Here is a 19,731-nt window from a genome sequence, read left to right as displayed (position 1 = left end):
ACATGAAAAAGTGTTTTCTGGATGATTAAATAAGAATTTTAGAGTGGGGAGCGTTTGACTTCTACATGTTACATAAAAATGCCAACACTGAGATAATAAAAATGACATTTTGACCCAAATATAGAAGAAAAATGAAGTAAAACAAAATAAAAAATTAGAATGTAGTTAAGTTTATTTATATATATTTATATATTTAAAACCCAAATAGAGAAAAAAGATAGCAAAAAATTAAAATGAAGCAAAAATTTGAAATCTATAAATAAAACCAAAATAAAATAATTGTTTACATATATTTCTAAACCAAATATAAAAAAATTGCAAAAAATAAATAAAGCTAAAATCCAATAATTATATTGACGCACAGAAACCCAAATATAGAAAGAAATTGTTAACAAAAAAACTAAACAAGAAATACAATTTTTTATAATTCCAATAATTATATATATATATATATATATATATACACACACACACGCTCACATATATGTATATATGTGTGTGTCTGTGTGTAAAATATATATATATATATACATACATATACATATATATATATATATATATATATATATATATATATATATATATATACCCAAATATAGAGGGGAAAAAAGCAAAATTAAAAATAGAAAAATGAAACTGGTATATTTTTGCAACAGTGGGGTTTTTACGATTTAAATATTTAGGCACTTAAAATTTTGGTCAGCAGTTTGCTTATATATTTTTTTTCTTTTTTTGTCTGCATTTATTCACATTGTTTAACTCCATGGAAGGGGTGTCAACACTTTATGAGATTAATGCATATTTTAGTCTTGCAGCCAAATATCTTATTATTTAGTGCATGCGTGTGACCATCACCAGCCCTCCCTAAAAGCTAAGCTGACACTTTTATTACATTTCCCTGTTAAGAGCCAGGGAGGGCAGTGCTACACCTCAGTGGTGATGTGAGGGGAAACAATGGATGGACAGGACGAGAGAGGATGGACAGGGACAGGGACTAGCAAGTGGTGCTATTACATCTGAAGTATATCAGGTGTTGTGTTATTATATGTAGTTTGCTTCTATTTTTAGTCTTTTACCTTAAATGAACCCGTTCCTGACCCATTCTCATCAGCTCCTCCAACAGTATGTCAATATTTTTCCAGTATATATTATCTATTCTCCTGTCTTCTGCAGTTGAGTTGCCGCTCTGCATACTTTCATCACTGTTTAAAAGGACTGTAAATCATAGATATACAGTCATACTACTTGTAAGCAGCGAGGCCACAGTCTGAGGAGCATCTATCGCACTGATAACCCAGTTTCTCAGTAATTTAGGAAAACTTGAGGGTGGAGAATTCACCAGACAGAACTTTCACATTGTGGTGATATGTGAAATGTAGAATTATCTTAAAATTATCAAGATATGCAGGAATAACACCGTGCATCTAGCCCACAGACTCCTACAAAAAGCCACCACGTGATACAGTCTAAGCAGTGACAGCATCATGATCATTAAGCTGCTCAGAAACACAGAAGAAGGCTAAAATAGAACTGTAAACCAGTAGAGTGAAGTAATGGAGTAATACTGTATGACTTTTTGTGTACATGTGAAGCTGTGTTTTCAGTGAGCCGGGAGGCTTCCTATTGTTGAGATGAATATCAAAGAGAGCCTTTTACTGTACTGTGGCTTGTGCAAACCAGCACACCCCCTCCACGTCATCAAGGTAAACAACTTCTTTTACTTTACCTTGCAACGCTGTGGAAAAACACCGTGTCAGGCTGTCCACTGAAATGGACGCCTGACCTGTTCAAGGTCAGTTAATGAGGCGGTTCTTCCTATTCAGAGGATAATTTGGTATTGAAATGGTAAAAAGCTAGCCTAGCCGTGCTAGACAACCCACGGCAACAAATTTAATTCTCTGCCAGGGTGGGTCTAGTTACCCTCCATAAGGCTCGAGGTTGGATTCTCCTAAAACTGGCCGGACCAATCACCATGAAGTGTAGAGTCAGAAGGCGGGCGTAACGAAGTGACGACAGAGGCGTGACGATTCTGACAGAAACAACCGGCGCACAATAAACAGTTATCTTTCGACTCGGCTTTGGCCACAGCCCTTAAAGATTTGAAGCTAAAATTCAACTTGAAAGATAAACAAAGGACGGCACTGAAGTGTTTCATTGAGAAGAAAGACGTATTTGGACTTATGCCGACCGGATATGGCAAATCTTTAATATACCAGTTAGCTCCGCGGCTCCGCTGGTTGGGAAGCTAATGGGACTTAGCCACAATCCGCCGGTGCTATCGGAACTACATCAGCCTATTCGTTGCGCTGATTGGTTGTATACCTACCCAATTGCTGCAGAGTGATTTGAAAGACAACCTTTTAGCCCGCCTCCCTCCCTGTCAAGCTTCCCTAGACCCTTGTGCCGTCAGAAACATGGGTATAGCGTGGCTAGGCTAGTAAAAAGCTGCTGTGATTGTGTTGCTACTATTGGCTGGTGAAGTTGAGGTCTGACCCCAAAATAACTGGAGTTATAGTTACAGCTTCATAGGTTGTGTGCCTCAGGAATCAGAACTGGGAGCTGATTCCACGTGAAAGGAGCCTGATAGTTAAAGGTTCTGCCTTACTAGCTGGACTCGAAAAGGATTTTAAACTCTGTTCTGAATTTTAAGGTCAGCTGTAGTTAGGAGGTTTCTAACTTTGACAATATTGTGTCAGTGCAAGACGGTAGTACTAGAGCCTTGTTTCATGAAGTGCGTTCCAAAAAAAAAAGTCATGATCTATGCCTATACAAAACACAACCATATCTAATTTAAATTTGGCCTTCATCTCCTTCGAGTTAGACTTCTTGTGCTGCGATTAACTGCTCCCAGTGCTCCTGCCACACCTGGAACATTTCCTGAAGACCCATTGCTGTGGATGCTTCAAGTGCCATCTGTGATGAGCGTTGGATTTCGTCCACGGTGTCGAAACAGCAACTCTTAAACTTCAATATCATCTGTGGGAAGGGGAAGATGTTGCAGGGAGTCAAATTTGGTCATTAGGGTGGATGGCGGGTACGTTGTCATGGTAGAGCGCCCAAATGCATTGTGCCACAGTCCAGGTTTGTGCCAAATATTCTCCCTCAGACACCTCAGGATGTTGCAGTAGACTTTAGTCTGAACCTGGAAGATGAGTTAATGGCAGAAAACCCTGTGAATGTCAAAGAGAACAACAAGCATTCTCTTGATGTGTTTGTGACCTGGCACGCCTTCTTTGGCCTTAGAGATTGCAGGTTCTACCACTGAAGACTTCTGATCATAACTGTATGCTAAACTCTAGTCAGCAGTGATGTTCCTCCGCATGAAGGTTGAGTCATCCTGGGGCTACTGATGGGATCATTCTTCAACACGGTGCTTCCTCTGCAGCTCCATGATTAAATTACCTACCTCATGCAGAATATTTACTCAGGAAAAGTACTTCTTTCACGTGTTTCATGCACAAGACCGTGCTTTGTTCGTTTGTGTGCAGCAGGAATAGGCTCTTCAGTGTTTGATTTTATGTTGTTATTGTGATTTAGTTGAAACATTTGGTCAAAAATACCTCTCAGGTTTCTCACAATGGTCAAGCCAAGGAAATGTGGAGAAGTTATATGGTTAGCTAGTATGTTTCTGAGGTGTTAAGGTCCAAAATCAATAGCTTCAGTTTTGTCTGTATTAAGAGGAAAAAATTGTCACCCAGGCCTTTATGTCTTTAAAGACTGTACTGATTTGTTTCAGATGATTCATAGATAAATATAGTTGGGTGTCATCAGCAAAAGAAGGGATTTTTCCCGTTGTGATTGCCAATAATGTTGCCCAATCGAAGCATCTATACGGTGCCAAATATCCTAGTACAGAACCCTGTGGAGCTCCATGACTAACTGCTGTATGCACAGAGGAATCATCACTGACATAAACCAGCCTGGTGTGGCTCCTTTAATCCCAGGCGCATGTTCCAGTCTGGGTAATAAAACGTTGTGATCAATAGTTCCACCCGCAGCACTAACATAAAGCAGGACAAGTATTGAGACAAACAGACTGTCTAAGCTCATACAAAGATCACTAGTGACTCTCCCCAGTGCTGTTTCTGTGCTCTGACGTCTATAAATCCTGACTAAACTCTTCAAACAAACCATTTCTGTGCAAATGGCCGCATAATCGATTTTGGTTTTGTGAAGGATTTTAGAAATAACCTTTGGATCAATAGTAAGCTTTTTAAGAGTAAATTTAATTACAGCAACCTTTATAGTCTGTGCTTTATAGCCCCTAAGATCTAATGACATGTTGTTTTAGATGGCAAAATCCTAGATGTTAGCTCGGAGAGATCTGGAGGAGAAACCAGTCTAACTGTAAATCAGGTTCTGAAGTGATTTGGCAATACATCTGTGCCAATTGTGAGAAGGATGTCATGATTTGTTCTATAATAATTCTAATTTTATTATCTAAAAAGCTCCTAAGAATGAGTCGAACGTCACTTCCTTTCCAGGTTTCATCATTGTCTGTTCTGAAGTGCACATTTTAGCCAAGAGAGAGAACACAACTGGTACACTGCAACACCATCTGCAGGATAAAATCCATCTGTGAGAGTAAAATCAAGATGACTGCCCTGCATCTGCACATGGCACTGATGTAAACGAACCATTTCCTTAAATCTGGTTACTCCATTATCTAATAGACATTCAAATGTAAATGCTATTCGAAAATAGACAGAACAAAGAAGGTTTTTAGGAGACACTGTTAGTTCCTACATCAGATTAAAACAGTGAAAGGGTTTGTTTTTTACAGTATGAGAGAAGCCAGTTGAGTAATTAATAATGACTTAATTGCAGTGCTGAGGGCACCATTACCAGTAGAGTCATCCACCGTGATGACGTTGTCTTTAAGAAGCACTAAATCAGATTAAAAACTCTGAGTAAGAGGCGAGCGGATGATATACAACAACATATGGGTGTGAGAGGACCGCAGTGAGGCTTTCGAAGGAGTTACAGTGAAATTTAGATCGATGGTTGGTTGCTAAGCTTTAGTGGAAGATTGCGGCATCCTCCTGCAATGATAGGTTAATAAATATCTTTAATTGCCCTGTTAAACTGAAAACTTCATTAGTCACCATGGCAACAGCAAGCAAGCTGTGTCCATTAGTTTTTTGTGCCTGATGTGTCAAATTCCTGTATTTGAACGTGTTCTTCTGTCAGATTAGTGCAGATGTTTGCGTAATTTGATTGTGTTTTGTGCAAATGTGCATTTTCAGGAGCTATAGTCACACGTGAAGCTTTTCCACACGACACGGTGTCTTTTGTGGATGAAAAAGTTACAACTGTATTTGGCATTTTGATGGTTATCTGTATTTAAATTTTCTGATTATAGATAAATGTTCTACTTCAGGTCTGATGCAGCCACTTCTCTTTCTCTGTCGTCACTCTGTGGGCTTAGAAATGTCTCTCAAGCAGCAAAAAAAAAAAAAAAAAAAAACGAACAACAAACACAAACCAGGAAATTAGCTTCTCTCACGTTGGTCTACTTTTTTGTTGTTTAGTTTTTTGCCTTTGTCATTTCTTGTCTTGTGTAGTTTGTACATTTTTTGTCATTTTAACTTTTTTGTCTAATTTTTTGTCTTTTTGTTTTGTTTCATGTTATTCGTCGCATTTTTTGTCATTTTGTGTCTAATTTTTGTAATATTTTGCCTTGTTTTTGTTTCTTTTTGTCTTTTTTTGCTTGACTTTTGTTGTTTTGTGTTTCCTTTTTGTCTCACTCGTGTTTTTGTCTTATTTTTGTCATTTTGTGTTTCGCTTTATTCGTCGTTTTGTGTGTTGTGTTTGTCGTTTTGTGTTTTTTTGTTTCACTTGTGTTGTCTATTTTGTTGTCGTTTTGTTTCTCGCTTTTGGCATTGTTTGTCTCGTTTTTGTCAATTTTCCATTTTTTTGTCGCTTTCTAACTCTTTTATCTCTTTTTTGTCTCTTTTTTGTTTAGCTTCATCTCGTTTGTCGCATTTTTTTGTCATTTTGTGTCTCATTTTTAGAACATTTTGTCTTGTTTTTGCCTTTTTTTGTTTGACTTTTGTCATTTTGATCATAAAGTAAAATGCTGTATCATTCACTTCCAGATACCTGTGGCTAAACGTCTTTTTGCCTTCGTAGATACTATGTAATCTGTAAGTTGTAATGTTGTGTAAATGAAATTAAAATGATTTTTCTTCTGAAATTTCAGGTTGTTTCATAATGTTCTGGTAAAAGATGGTTCCTTAAATGTTCACATTTTTGCACTAAAACAAAGGAAAGACTTGGAGTTGTGGTTATTTATAGGTTGTTATTTCTGTTCCATGCAGTTAAAGTCACCCTTATTAGCTTGCTGCTCCATGCTGTTGAAATATTAACAATCAGAATAAGTATCGGCCCTGAAAAACCTGTCAGCCGATCCCTCACACAAACCCATTATTTTGTCATATTTACACGCCGTACTCAAATGATCACCTGGAACAGAGTGTGTGTGTTGTAAGGCTGGCGTGGCGGCACACAGGTGATACAGGTGATCTTCCTCCCTCCCTCCCTCAGGAGCTTCAAGCCCAGCTCCATGGTGATGTGTTATTACTCAGCTGCTTTGGTCACTCCCACCCACTCTCCTCCCAGTCCCTGCTTATAACCAACCGGCAGCTTTATAATAAGACAACGCTGAAAAAGTCCCTTTAGCGTATCACACAGCGACAAAGCCACAGGAAGCAGGCGGCAGAGAGCACACTGTGGCTGCTTTTCTTCAGAACAATAATTCAGTCTCGTGTTTTTTTTCCTCACGGTTTTTGCTCCCACAGCAGCAGCCGCCTCCATCCCAGCGCTGAAGGCAGCCTCTCAGCTCGTCCTTGGATATCTCCTGTGAAAGGTAAGCCTGAGACTGACTTAACTTTGACTTAATGTGACTTAAAGTTGCACCGAGGCTGCTTTTTTTGTGAGTTTTTGGGATATTTTTCGACATAGGGAGAGATCCATCCAACAATGACCCTTTGTCTCCTGAGACCTGCCTGCAATTATTCCCCTCAATGGCCTCCTTTGAGATTCGTCTGTGTGTGTTTTTGTTGGAAGTTGGTTCGTCAGAGACCATCCAGACAAACAAACATAGACCACACGTGTGCTGACATTTGACACGTACAGTGAAGTGTTAAATGTGTCGCCTCCAAACCAGAGTTTCTGTTTTTCGTTAGCAGACTTTGTGACAGAGAAGCGTCGCCGGTGGCTCCTTTTTCAGGCTTTACCAGAGCTTTTTGAGATTTGCATGTGACTCCGGCTTGTTAATACATCACCAGGCCTCGGCGTCGGGGAGCAACTGTCGACCAGGAGGAAGTGGGAAAAGCTCAGAGGAGTGAAGTGGGAGTTTGAGGGAGTCAAGGCAACCACTCATTATGCCTCAGACAGCATCCTGGCCACTCGAATGTATGATTAACTTGATGACGAGCAGCTTTGCCGTAACAGGAGGCCCAGAAGAACTGACGAACCACTTCCTGAGTGTGGTTAATGTGATATGTCGGTCTGAGCGGATATGTGGAGTTGTCAGAGAGGGAGAATAACCGTTCAACCTGCAGGCAAACAGTGAAGTGAAATAATGGAGAAAAGAGGCCACCAGGGATATCCCAGACCTAAAAAAAAACCAGCCTGTTGTTAGACACAATAGGGTTCTGCTCTGTCATTGTTGTTCAACCACACAAAGGCCACTGTTCCCCTTCTGGCAGGTCCACACACACAGTTGAAGTGACAGTCTTCAAGTAACAGTGGAGGGTGGGAGGAGAAGATGCAGAGATAGGATGCTGCTGTTTGTTGTTTGTGTGCCTGTGTTTGTCAGGTGATGACATGGTGGGAAAAAGTAAAAAAGAATCACTCTAAGGTCTCGGAGTGCAATTTCTTTGAGTATAATCACAGCCATAATACTAAAGAAATCCTTTAAAAAAACATTCAAATCTTCAAATTGATTGGTACTATAAAAATAAGAAATTTTTGAGTATTTGGTCATTTTGGTGTAATTTACTTTTGTTAGTTTTTCTTGTGAACAACGACAACACAAGAACTGTATTTGTTTGTGTCTGTCGAATGCAGCCACACTTTTTGAAACACACAAAAGATTTTTCCACGAATATTTCATGATAATATTTGAGATTGTGTAAAATTTTAAAGGTGTCCAAAGACTTTAAGTTTAGTTGTTGTGTTGTGGTGTTATGCCTCAGTTCAGCTTAAGTATTCGCCTGGCTACTATGTTTTCTATGCAGATACACACTCTAGATCAGGGGTGTCGAACTCATTTTAGTTCAGGTTCCACATTCAGCTCAATTCGATGTCCAGTGACCAGTAAAATCACAGCACAATAACCTATAAATAACCACAACTCAAAGTGTTTCCCTTTGTTTTAGTGCAAAAAAAGTGTGTTCTGACAAAAAAATAACAAAAGCCAGGCGAGATATTACAAAAATGAGACAAATGACACAAAACAAAACAAAAATATAGACAGAAAATACGACAAAAAGTTACAAAGCGATAAAAAGGGACACAAATGAGACAAAAAATGTCAAAAAAGAAACAAAATGACAAAAAAAACAAGAGAGACAAAAAGGAAACACAAAACAACAAAACATGAGACAAACGACAAGTCAGACAACAAAAAGGACAAAAAATAACAAAAAAAGACATTACAAAAATGAGATGCAAAATGACAAAAATGAGACAAACGACACAAAACAAAACAAAAATATAAACAAATAATACGACAAAAAAGTTACAAAGCGATAAAAAGGGACACAAACGAGACAAAAAATATCAAAAAAGAAACAAAATTACAAAAAATCGACAAAAAACACAAGAGAGACAAAAAGGAAACACAAAACGACAAGCATGAGACAAACGACAAAAGCAAGACGACAAAAAAAGACAAAATATTACAAAAATGAGACACAAAATGACAAAAGAACAATAAGCTGTATAGCATTTTACTTCACGATCAAAACAACTTGTCGTGGTCTAGAAATTATTTTAAATTTTATGATTTTACAAATTTACAATCTGCAGTTAATGTCTTCTCTGTAATTTTTACACTTTGAGGGCCGGATTGGACCCTCTGGAGGACCGGTTTTAACCTGTGGGCCGCATGTTTGACACCTCTGCTCTATATCACCTTCATATTTGTGAGTTTAAGTAATATAGCAAATGGTTTTCAGTTTTTACACAAAAAGGGTGGATTCCAAGCAGAAGAAACATCCAGCAGTGTTGATGTTCGACTCCTAAATTTGACTACTTCCCTCATTTGAAAACCACCTGCTTTGGATTTTTCTTTAGAATGAAACTTGTCAGAAACAGCGCAGCAAGCTTCCTCATTTGTCTCCTCTCTTTTCACCACTAATGCTAAACTACTAAAAGCCCTCATCTGAGCTCCACAAAGGTGACACGTGCTCTGTAAACGTCCTTGGAGAGGCAATGAAAGGCGCAGAACGCTCCAAGTGTTTGACAAAGATAAATTATTACACTTACAAAGGGTAAAAGGTGAGAAGTGAGGAACATTGCAGGTGCTTTCCCCTCCTCCGAGGAAACAGTGCTGTTCATTTATCACCTAATTTACATTGCAGCATGATAGTGAAACTCAGGACAACACATCAGTGTAGTGATTAATGCTGTGCACACAACTGACTCCTATATGAGTACAAAAGTGTTCAGGTCGTGTTGCTGGCATTGAATAAGCAGCGTGTTTAGATATGTAAACATCAGTGATAAAGCCTTTTTGAGAATCAGTGAATCTATCAGGAAGGAAGCACTCGGCTGATAACTCAGAGAGTCGGCTGTTGTAATGTGTCGCCTTTTAGTTCTAGCACTGTCATGTCATGTCAAAATAAGCCTGGCTAATGCTGAATAATGTCTTATTTCTGTTTTTTTCCCCACCCATTATAGGTTGAACGTTCAGCAGCAAACATGGGCTGCTTTGGTTTCCTCAAAGGCATGATGTTTGTTTTCAATGGCATCATCTTCGTAAGTCATGACTTAGAGAAAAATAAAAGTTTTTTTTTCATTTTCCTGGAAAATACTGACTCTAATATGGTGAATTTTACAGCTTCCTCAGGCTGCAGTGTAAATGGCGCACAATAGCATGCAGATTTTTCCACTTTTAGAGCTCTTCAACATTGACTCACAGTCAGTTTACTTTGGCTTGTTTGACGATAAAAACTATTCTTTCCTGTCCACATCCTCAGTAAATGTAATTGTTCCTACAGGTGGAACTTTTAGTACTGTTTTTTTTCTGAATTCAGTTATTTTACTATAATTTTTTGGTCTTTAATGTATTGACTTTGTAAAGAGCTGTTTTTATTTCAACATGAATGAGTATTTTATTTAAACTCTTGTCAAAAAAGACAAAATATATTGGCCATTATTCAGTCTTGAAAGCAGTAAAAGCTAAAACTTTTTATGGGCACTGCTTGGTTGTTCTGAGACACAGAAACGGATCAATGGCACGTTTGTGATTAAAACTGATATTGTTGGATGCCCAGATTAGCTCAACTGGTTGAGTGGACGACCCCAAAAGGAGGGCTAGATTCCCTGACGCAGTGGCCTGGGTTTGATTCCAGCTCATGGCCCTTTGCTACAGGCCTTCTCACCTACTTTTCTCTCTGAATCTCAGCTTAACCTGTCAAAAATGGCCATAAAAGTAACTTTTAAAAGAAAATTTATATTATTTAACCTCCTAAGACCCAAGCTTTGGTTCAGTTTGTATTTTAGTTTTTTTTTTTACTTACTTGGGATAAGGAATAACCAATAAATATAATAACTGGATAATATCTAATATCTGATTATTATGTTTATTACATTTACATTATACATACATATATATATTAACAATATGCCCTTTTGGAAAAAAATATCAAAAAACAAAAACATGTCCACATATGTGGACGGCAGGTCTTAGGTCTTAGAGATTAAATGGGTATTCTACGAAATAAGTATTTCATTTCGATATAATGCTTGCTAGAGTGTTGAAAAACAGATTACAAAAGAAAGAAATTTCAAACTTAAAGCAGCAGTACCTGAGAAATTCAGACATATAGACCATAAAATGGATTACAGTTTAAGAACACTGGATCCCACATTTCCCACAAGGCAGCGTAGACCCTCCATTCCTGGTAAAAGTCTACCTGTGCTATATACCTCTCCCCATGACAAGTAAACTGGCTTATTTGTTATCAGATGACTGAAGTGTTAAGATAGTCTAACCAATGTGAGATTGGCGAACATACATCCCAACACAGACCCCTCTAGTCCTTGCTATAAAAGCCAACCTACAGACCATGTTCCGGTCTTACCCATGACTCCACATGTTCTGGTGTAACATTTTTGACGTATTTACAAAGATTTATGGAATGGTAATTTCGCCCAGCCCTATCTGTGCCATATTCAGTGCACTGCCACAAAATTGTCATATTACCAGCAAGATCCACGAGGTCATATCCTTTACGAATTTGATTGCAAGAAGGATTATTCTGTTCGGCTGGAAGAAGCAATCTCCTCCCAGTTTTACAAGATCGATAAGGGACACCATGTAGTTTCTGAAACTAGAGAAAATTCAACATACACTCAGGAAAACCAAACAGCAATTCACAAAGACCTTTCTTGCAATACTGTCAAGACTTAAGTATACATCTTACAGACCAGGATGAAGAGGCTAATAATGAGTAATGATTTGAGGGCACAAAGAAGAAACAATAAAGCTGTTAAGCATAAAATGACTAAAGTTTTCCTTTAATCACAAAGTATTTTCCCACTCTTGTCCCTCCCTCAGCTGGCAGGTGCTGCCATCCTCGGTGTTGGGATCTGGGTGAAGGTAGACAGCGGTTCCATCCTCGGCTTCCTTGGGAAAATTGAAAACGTTCCAGCAGAGCTCAGTCAGGTGCTGAACGTCGGCTACCTGTTGATTGCGATAGGAGCGCTGCTGGTCGTCATCGGCTTCCTGGGCTGCTGTGGAGCCATCAAGGAGAGCAGGTGTATGCTGATGCTGGTAGGTTGTCGACGGTTTGTGTGGAGGTCAGCCGTGCTTGCTATCATCTTTGTTAATGTCGTTTTCTCATGATAATGCTTAAACTTATCTCATCGTCTGGAGGTAAAGCTAGTTTCCTCTTTATAATGTGGTTATTTCTTTTGTTGTTTCCTCTTTGTTTATCACAAATCAGTAGCGCCATGTCTGCAGGGTCAAGCCTTAGTAAGACTTGAGCTCCCTAAGAAGACATTGGGAAATTTCAGGGGCGTCTATTTTTGTCATGCTTGTCTTTGTTTCTGTGTTGACATCAACATTGATCATGCATAAAATTAGGTCATTCCAAGTAGCGTAATGGGAAAATTACCCAGTATGTGACTCAAACGCTGTGATATCACCCGATCTGTGAGTTCCATTGCACCCATAACCATTACTGATGGATGATTCATGCATGAGGTTGATTCATCACCAATTCAAGTCCTTGAACGTACGTATTATTCTTGACAAACAACTTAGCTTTACTTCCTTCTAATGAATGATCCACAACACTCACGAATACAAAGATGTAGTTATGACGCACAGCAGCCGTGGCTTATCATCTGTTTTCTTTATATTTATATACTGATTAAATGGAAAGATGATAAATAGAAGCTAAATCAAGGGCTCTATAAGTGTAACTGTTGCTTCAGACAACAGTACATGCTCTGCAGCGTGCACAGAATACATCGATAGAAATGTAATTTACATGTCTGATCGGACTTCTCCAAGCTGACTAGAAAGCAGCAGAAAAACAAATATGTGTCTGGTGGGTCTGCAGCTGTGTGTTCATCACAATGACACGGAATTGTCTTTCTGTTAGAGAAAACAGACACACTTCAGTGGTCCTGTTCAGACTGTTCATGCAGGCCAGCTTGAAGGCTGAAATCAGGTGATCAAATGAACCAGACGCTCTTTCTTTTCGAGTTCTCCGGAATTAGCACACAACACCAAGAAAGCAGAAGTTGTTTCTAGTGATAATTTAATTTGTTTTCTAAAGATAACAGTTGGAAAAAAACCTGCAAGCACTGCCGCTCTCGACTTCCTGTTATTTGACATTATGGGGCAACTTTTACGAAGAGTTAGATGAGAAGACTGATTTGTACGGTACATGTTAAGATACAGCTAGCATCTGGTTAGCTTATGCTACGCAGCAAAACCACAGAAAGAAATTTCTCTGTCTTTTCTTGCAGTTTTAATTTATTTAAAGGGATAAATTCTTAACTGTGTAATAGTTTAGAAATGCTTTGGTTGTATTTGTAAGGCTTGTTTGGTCCTTAAATTTTGTTGAGACTTTCTTAGCACTTAAGCTAGTTTTGAGAGTTTTGCACATGCTAGTGTGCAAACTAAAAGTAAATACTTGTGTTTTTGTACACATTAAATAGATAAATACAACATATAGTACTGATTAGTGATATTTAAAGGAGTATTTAGGATTGAGTTTGTGTCAGGATGGGTGTGTCTCGCTGGTTTCCCCCAATATAAAAAAATGTGCTAAGCTAAACTAGCCAGCTGCTCATATAACATTGGAGTCATTCTTCTCACCTTATGTTTGGCAGGAAAAAGTATACATGTAAATGCTAAATGATTCTTTTAAAGCTGTAATCACAAGTTGGGTTTCACAATTCTGCAGAATGATGAAAACAAATGAAAATGTGTTTTTTTTTCCTCTAGTTTTTCATTATAATCCTGCTGGTCTTCATAGCAGAGGTTGCTGGAGCTGTGGTGATTCTGGTTTTCAGGCCACTGGTAAGTTATTTAGGAACATGAGAACACCTTGGATAAAAGTAGCTGTTACTTAACTTTCTGTATTCTTGTATTTCAGGCAGATGAACTGTTTATGGAGGTTGGTAAAGCTGCAGTTGAGAACATCAAGAAGGACTACGGGAAAAATTCTGATGTGACCGGACTGTGGAATACTACAATGAGCACGGTACATCGTTGTTTTTAAACATGCGACAAAATGCATATTTTTCTTGCCATTTCACTAATGTTTTTTGTGACATTTTCTCCACACCAGTTAAAATGTTGTGGATTCTACAATGCGTCAGACTTTACTGGCTCTCCATATTATCTAGAAAACGGCAAGAAATACCCGCCACAGTGCTGTCCAGGCACTGAAAACCCGTGTAATCAAACTTACAGCGGCACGGTAAGTAGTAGGAATAAAAAAGACATTTATGTGCATGATCTGAAGACTCTTATTCTGAAAATAATAAATGCTTACTCTGACTCTGCCTTATATTTTGCTCAGACAATCACTGGTTGCTTCCCAAAGATCAAGCAGCTGGTTGATGAGAACACGGTGGTAATCGTGGGTGTGGCGCTGGGGATTGCAGCTCTGGAGGTATGATAGGTGTATTTCAGAGTGGGACACTTTACTTTTTAGTTGCATGTTTTACTAATTTGTACATTCTCCCCCAGATCTGTGCAATGGTCGTCTCGATGATCCTTTACTGCAGAATAAAATCCACGATGGCCTAAATGCAAACAGCAGACGGATGACTTTAATCACTGGAGTCTTTCTACTTCCTGTATCTCCTCATGTCAGGTCTCGTGCAATCAGAATTACTGAATGACATAACAAATCTATTTTTGCTACATTTAAATTTAATAGATGCCACTTATGAATGTATCTTATCTATTTCTTAAGCACGCTTCTCTTTATAAACCCGGCTACACACTGTGTTTGTCACCAGTGATTACTGTAAATGTAAAAGAGTGTTGCTGTCTTCAACACTCGGCCAGTTGACGCAGAATTACACGACACCGTTGTAATAATGAAGCAAAAAGCTGGTGTCGATGTTGGAGACCGGAACCACTACTGTGAATGTTTTTATCAGGATGCAGCTTGTAAATTAGCAACAGAAGTGATGCCTTATTTGTTTGTAAGATGTCTGTAAAGTGATCGGTTTTGAAATAAAGTCCAGGTTTTCAGGTCTGGATCTTTCTGGATGGAAGAGAAGCAACAAGGTGAGGGTAAAATCCTGCTTCAGTTGCTTCATTTATCACAAAAAACAAATGGGTGCCATTTATCTGAAACTATAAACATGAGCCTCCGTTTTTAAAACAAAAATTGCAAGCGTTAATGTGTAACTTGAACAAATATTGTGTTTAATCTTAGATAAGGGCGCTTTTGCCTCTGAGTCAGGCAGCATGAATCCACTAATAGCTGCCATTAAGAAAGCTGCAAATTGTTAACTCAACTTGACTTAATTTTGCTTTTAAAGTCTGGAAAGAAACTTCCTCTTCTCGGGATGAGGTTTGATCTTTGGAATGTTCTGGTTAATTTAAGTAGAGTGCATGAGTTAAACTGTCTGCAAGTCATTCTTTGGGATGTGGCTCATAGGCATGACTAGACAAATCAAACGCTTTAATATAAAGAGACAAAACTGCTCTGAAACTCCAATGATGTGAAAACTGTAACTGACAAATTTATTTACAATTCGCCATGAACCAGGAAATGCTGTGTAACTGCCCTATATGCTCCAATCTGTCTCAAACTTTACATGTGTGATCAATGTCCTGCCCTGATCACATTCACATGCTGATTTAAAGCCATAGTCATAGCGCCGCCTGCTGGATGGAAGGAAATGCTCTAAAACTAGCCTGTACATGCTCCGATCTGCTTGAAACTTTACATGTGTGATCAGAGACCAATCCTGATCACATCCATAGGCCAAAAATACACTCTTGATCGCAGCGCCACCTGGTGGATGGATAGGAAAAGCTCTATGACTAGCCTGCACATGCTCCAATCTGCCTGAAATTTTACACGTGTGATCAGAGTCCAACCTTCATCACATTCACAGTTCGACACGCACTCTCGGTCGAAACGCCACCTGGTAGACACGGATGGACTCGCCGACCAGCAAGGATGCGAGAACCCATCCAATGCTGCTTGCAGCTTTAATTGCTTTTACTTTTTCACTCCATTAAGAGGCGGCTTTCTGTTCCAGGAGCCCGGCCAGATGGTTTCTCGGCCCCGGCTCATGGCAGCAGTGTCGCTAATGGACTGGAGAGTAAAATAACAACAGCAAGCGTGAGAAAAAGCCCACAGCTGAGCAGCAAGTGTGGAGGTACAGAACACCTGGCACAGTGTGGAAGCAGGAGTTCACAATGCAAACTGCTATTTTTTAATGACCTGTTGAAAATGGAGAAAAGGAATGACATAAAAATGAACCTCCAAACCTTTGGCCTCGTGTAGATCAGGTGTGTTTGTTTACAGTATTTCTAAGCTTCTGTTGAAGAGCAGCGACGGGACTTCGTTCTAAATATTGGCAGCCATCGACTATGTGCTGAAAATAAGGCTTAGATGACTGTTTTGCTGGGTCTGTTTAGGAATGTTAGAGGTCTCAGATACCAATCTGTTTCGTTATTTCAGGTGAGAAGATATACGTAGGCTGCTGGTTTCTGCAAGAGTTGTAATTAGCTGGGATGAGTTCAATGACTTTCATGCAACTAAAGGCTAGATAAAGTAATTAAAGTAGTCCTCATTCATGTGTCCATTTTGTCTCCATGTGGCACTTTAAAATGGACTTCTTTGACTTGTTTTGTATGAAGTTATATGTTTACCTGTTTAGTAGGAGCGGTAATGCTGTGCTGCGAAGATTTTTACTCCGCTGTCAAATACAGACAATAACACAACATAGACCACTGTTGATGGTTTTATCCAGTATTGTACACCATAGTGGACGACAACTGATGCTGCATCTTGGTTGTACCACAATGTTTCCACGAAAAGATAAGTCTGACAATTTCAACCATTTGTTCAGGATTTTGACCAGTTCTCTTCATATCCTGTATTTGTTCGGCTGCTTTTAGATTATTATGTCCATTATTTAACTCCGTTCTTCAAACATCCTCAAAGAACTAGAGGAAATTGTTTTTACTTTGTTCACTTCTTATAGTTGAAGTATTTAGATATTTATTTATTCCTTCCATAATCAACAAACGTCTGCTACAAATGAACCATAGAGTGCCTGTTTGTTAGCATTTTCATCGTTTAGTGGAACTTGTCCTTGTATATTCTGCGGGGTGGACTGAAAAATAATGTTGCCTGTGTAGAAGAAAGGTCAGATAAGGTGTAACAGATAAGATTGTACATCTTACAGAAAGAAGGGAAAGTGGATATGTTGTGTCGTAACGTAAAACAGCAGAGAGAGAGAGAGCCCTGGAGGTTCTAACTTCAACTTTTATTTTCTTATTTCCTCTCTTCTTCTCCCACATCAGTACATACATATATGTTGTATTCCACTGCCACCTAGTGAAACATATGAGACAACACCACAGGATATTAATTATTTCTTAAATTAATATTGTTTCAGACAAAGGTCAATTTTCTATCGGTTGAACTGCAGGTTTAGCTGAAGCTGCCGTACAGACTCTTAAAGACGGTAGGGATGATGTCTACTTTAAAGATATCTAGACAAGAGGCAAGGCTCCTTCATCACATTGTAGCAGCTTTCTACCACCTGAGGGTGCAGCAGAACAAGAGATGTCAGTGAAATCTGTCTGGCAAGGCGGCTGCATGAGAGCTTTAATTATTCTTCATCTACTTCCTGAAAAGTTTGGCCGATAAAAAAGACAAAAACTAGTATTTTCAGCTGAACTAAAGACAGACTTTGTGATTTTTCTGCTCACATGTTGTTTTGTTGTAAACTTACTCTTTCAAATAAACAGCCTCCTAACCCCCTGGAAACCAGCGTTTGTTCTGTTTTTGTGTCACTTCTCGGCGACCCTCGACAGCCGGTCATAATCCTTTTTAATGTGTTTCTTGGTGAGTTTTAAAGCTGCTGTCCGGAGTTTGAATCGCAGCGTCTCCCAAAACACTGTTGGTCCCTCCCTCTGATTTCGCCCCTTTATTTGTGCACGCGCGCAGTACATGAGAGAAGTGCCCGGAGTGCTGCAGCATCTGGCCTGTTTTGCTGTTTTCCCCTCTTCTGCATTTAGTACATTTAGTAAATAATAAAGGAATTACGTTACAATGCTGTATTGAGTCTAACTTGTCCTAATACCAAAATAACATGAATCTGCTAGGACGAACGAGTAAAGTTTCAATATGTGATTACACTCGTGTATCCCCCTCAATGACGTTGTTTATCAAACTTAGTGCATTTACGCGTGTATATGTGTTACATTGTTTATTTATTTCTATCTAGAGTTCAGAATTGCATGACTCCTCTGACGAAGAGTATGTCCCAGACGCCCCAACATCTTCCTCCAGAGGTCGGGCATCTAAACGAAGCCGTCAGGCGGGCTATGGAGGCCGTGGTCGGGGAGCGACGCGAGCACCCTGAGCCAAAAAACGTCCTGCAGTCTCTTGGCCTGACAAGCCGTGGGATTGGTAACTTTTCTGGAAGTTGCTGATCCCTGATGCTCTCTCCTCCACAAGCAAAACAAATGTGCGCGCGGTTGCGTAGTGCGTAGCTCGCCCACCTCTGCATGGGCTTGCTTGCTGTGCGCGTAACCGTTGATTGACAGCATGACAAAGCTGAAGCTCGAACTTGATTGGTCGGCAGCAACCGGCGCTTTTTGGAATAACATGCAGGTCTATGAGAGGAAGGCGGAGCTCAGGAATACATTTTCATATCGCGTTATACTAACTTTATATTATAGTATCGAACTAGACTAACACATTTAAGCTTTGTTAAAAAATGATACATAAATTGAAAACAAACGGAAACTCCGGACAGCAGCTTTAAGGCTTTGTACTGGATAGTTGTGTTGGTAAATGTGGTTCTTTAGCCACAGCTAGCACGTGGTGCTAATGTGTTCAGTGATTGGTGGATTTGGCGCAGTCTGGATGATGACGTTTCACGAGTACGTGAGAACCAGGTACGGACAGTTATGTACTAAGAAACGGCCACAGTCTTCTTACAGCAAAGGTACAAAGCTGCTCGTCTTCTCCTCTGGCATCAGGAAACGTCTTCAAAGCTTCTTCAAATCCGAAGGAAATACAATCAAAAGATCAAACTAACGTCATTGGTGCATTCAGGCGCAGTTGGACGACGAAGTTGCGTTCAGGAGCGTCGGAAATCGTAGTATCAGTAATGTAAATTTCCAACGAATTTTTTTTGGGGGGGGCACACAGGGTGGCCAATCAGATCACAGGGGGGACCACTGCCCCCCCCCCCCCCCCCCCCCCCCCCGTGCCCCCACGGAAGGTCTACCACTGGTCTGCAGTGGAGTGACAATGCATAAATGCATTTTCTGAGAAAGTAAGAAATGTAAGTAAAGTCAGTGGGATGGCAAAACAAAGATGTTTGAGTCACTGCTGGAACTCTACATGGTGATATAATTTGTCACAATAACAAATAGAAGCATTTCTCTCAACACAATGTCATTTTTTAGTTTAAAACAGCCCCTCCATGTGGCAGATCTGTAGAATTACATGTGAACTCACAGATGTCAATCTAAAGTGAAGAATATCTTTCTAATTTCTCAGCTAATTAGTGATTAATTTCTAATTAAAAATGAATTACCTACTTTTGTCTAGCCAAAAAAATCTAGCAACACCTGACATTTAATATCTCCTAAAGCTAAGTCAAGCTCCATCCTTCCACACTTCTATTTGGAATGTTTTACAGCAAAAAAGAGAACTGACTCAACATTTTAGCCTTGAGAAAAATAAAAAAAGTTATTCATGAATAAAAAGTATCTGTGCAGCCTGATTCCATTAATATAACTGTAATTAGTCTAAGCTGAACAGG

General features: G+C 39.3%; 1 protein-coding gene across 1 annotated transcript; it reads left to right on the top strand.

The window, feature by feature from the left end:
* Positions 1-6,609: 6,609 nt before the first annotated feature.
* On the top strand, positions 6,610-14,956 carry tspan34b (tetraspanin 34b). The gene is made up of 8 exons (XM_022196441.2): positions 6,610-6,868; positions 9,910-9,987; positions 11,792-12,007; positions 13,694-13,768; positions 13,845-13,952; positions 14,040-14,171; positions 14,274-14,366; positions 14,444-14,956. The coding sequence occupies exons 2-8, from the start codon at positions 9,931-9,933 to the stop codon at positions 14,501-14,503; spliced, it is 741 nt and encodes a 246-aa protein (XP_022052133.2). The 5' UTR covers positions 6,610-6,868; positions 9,910-9,930; the 3' UTR covers positions 14,504-14,956.
* The last annotated feature ends 4,775 nt before the right edge of the window (positions 14,957-19,731 follow it).

Source organism: Acanthochromis polyacanthus, chromosome 21 (genome assembly GCF_021347895.1).
Source record: "Acanthochromis polyacanthus isolate Apoly-LR-REF ecotype Palm Island chromosome 21, KAUST_Apoly_ChrSc, whole genome shotgun sequence".
Lineage (NCBI taxonomy): Eukaryota > Metazoa > Chordata > Actinopteri > Pomacentridae > Acanthochromis > Acanthochromis polyacanthus.
Note: the sequence above shows the minus strand (reverse complement) of the source record. Positions and strands in the feature narration are given on the sequence as shown.

What these genes read in the sequence shown, in the direction of transcription:
- tspan34b (XM_022196441.2), top strand. Translation starts at nt 9,931, where the DNA reads ATGGGCTGCTTTGGTTTCCTCAAAGGCATGATGTTTGTTTTCAATGGC. An exon ending in ATCAAACTTACAGCGGCACG is followed by an intron (nt 14,172 to 14,273) that starts GTAAGTAGTAGG and finishes TATTTTGCTCAG; the next exon opens with ACAATCACTGGTTGCTTCCC. An exon ending in TGGGGATTGCAGCTCTGGAG is followed by an intron (nt 14,367 to 14,443) that starts GTATGATAGGTG and finishes ATTCTCCCCCAG; the next exon opens with ATCTGTGCAATGGTCGTCTC.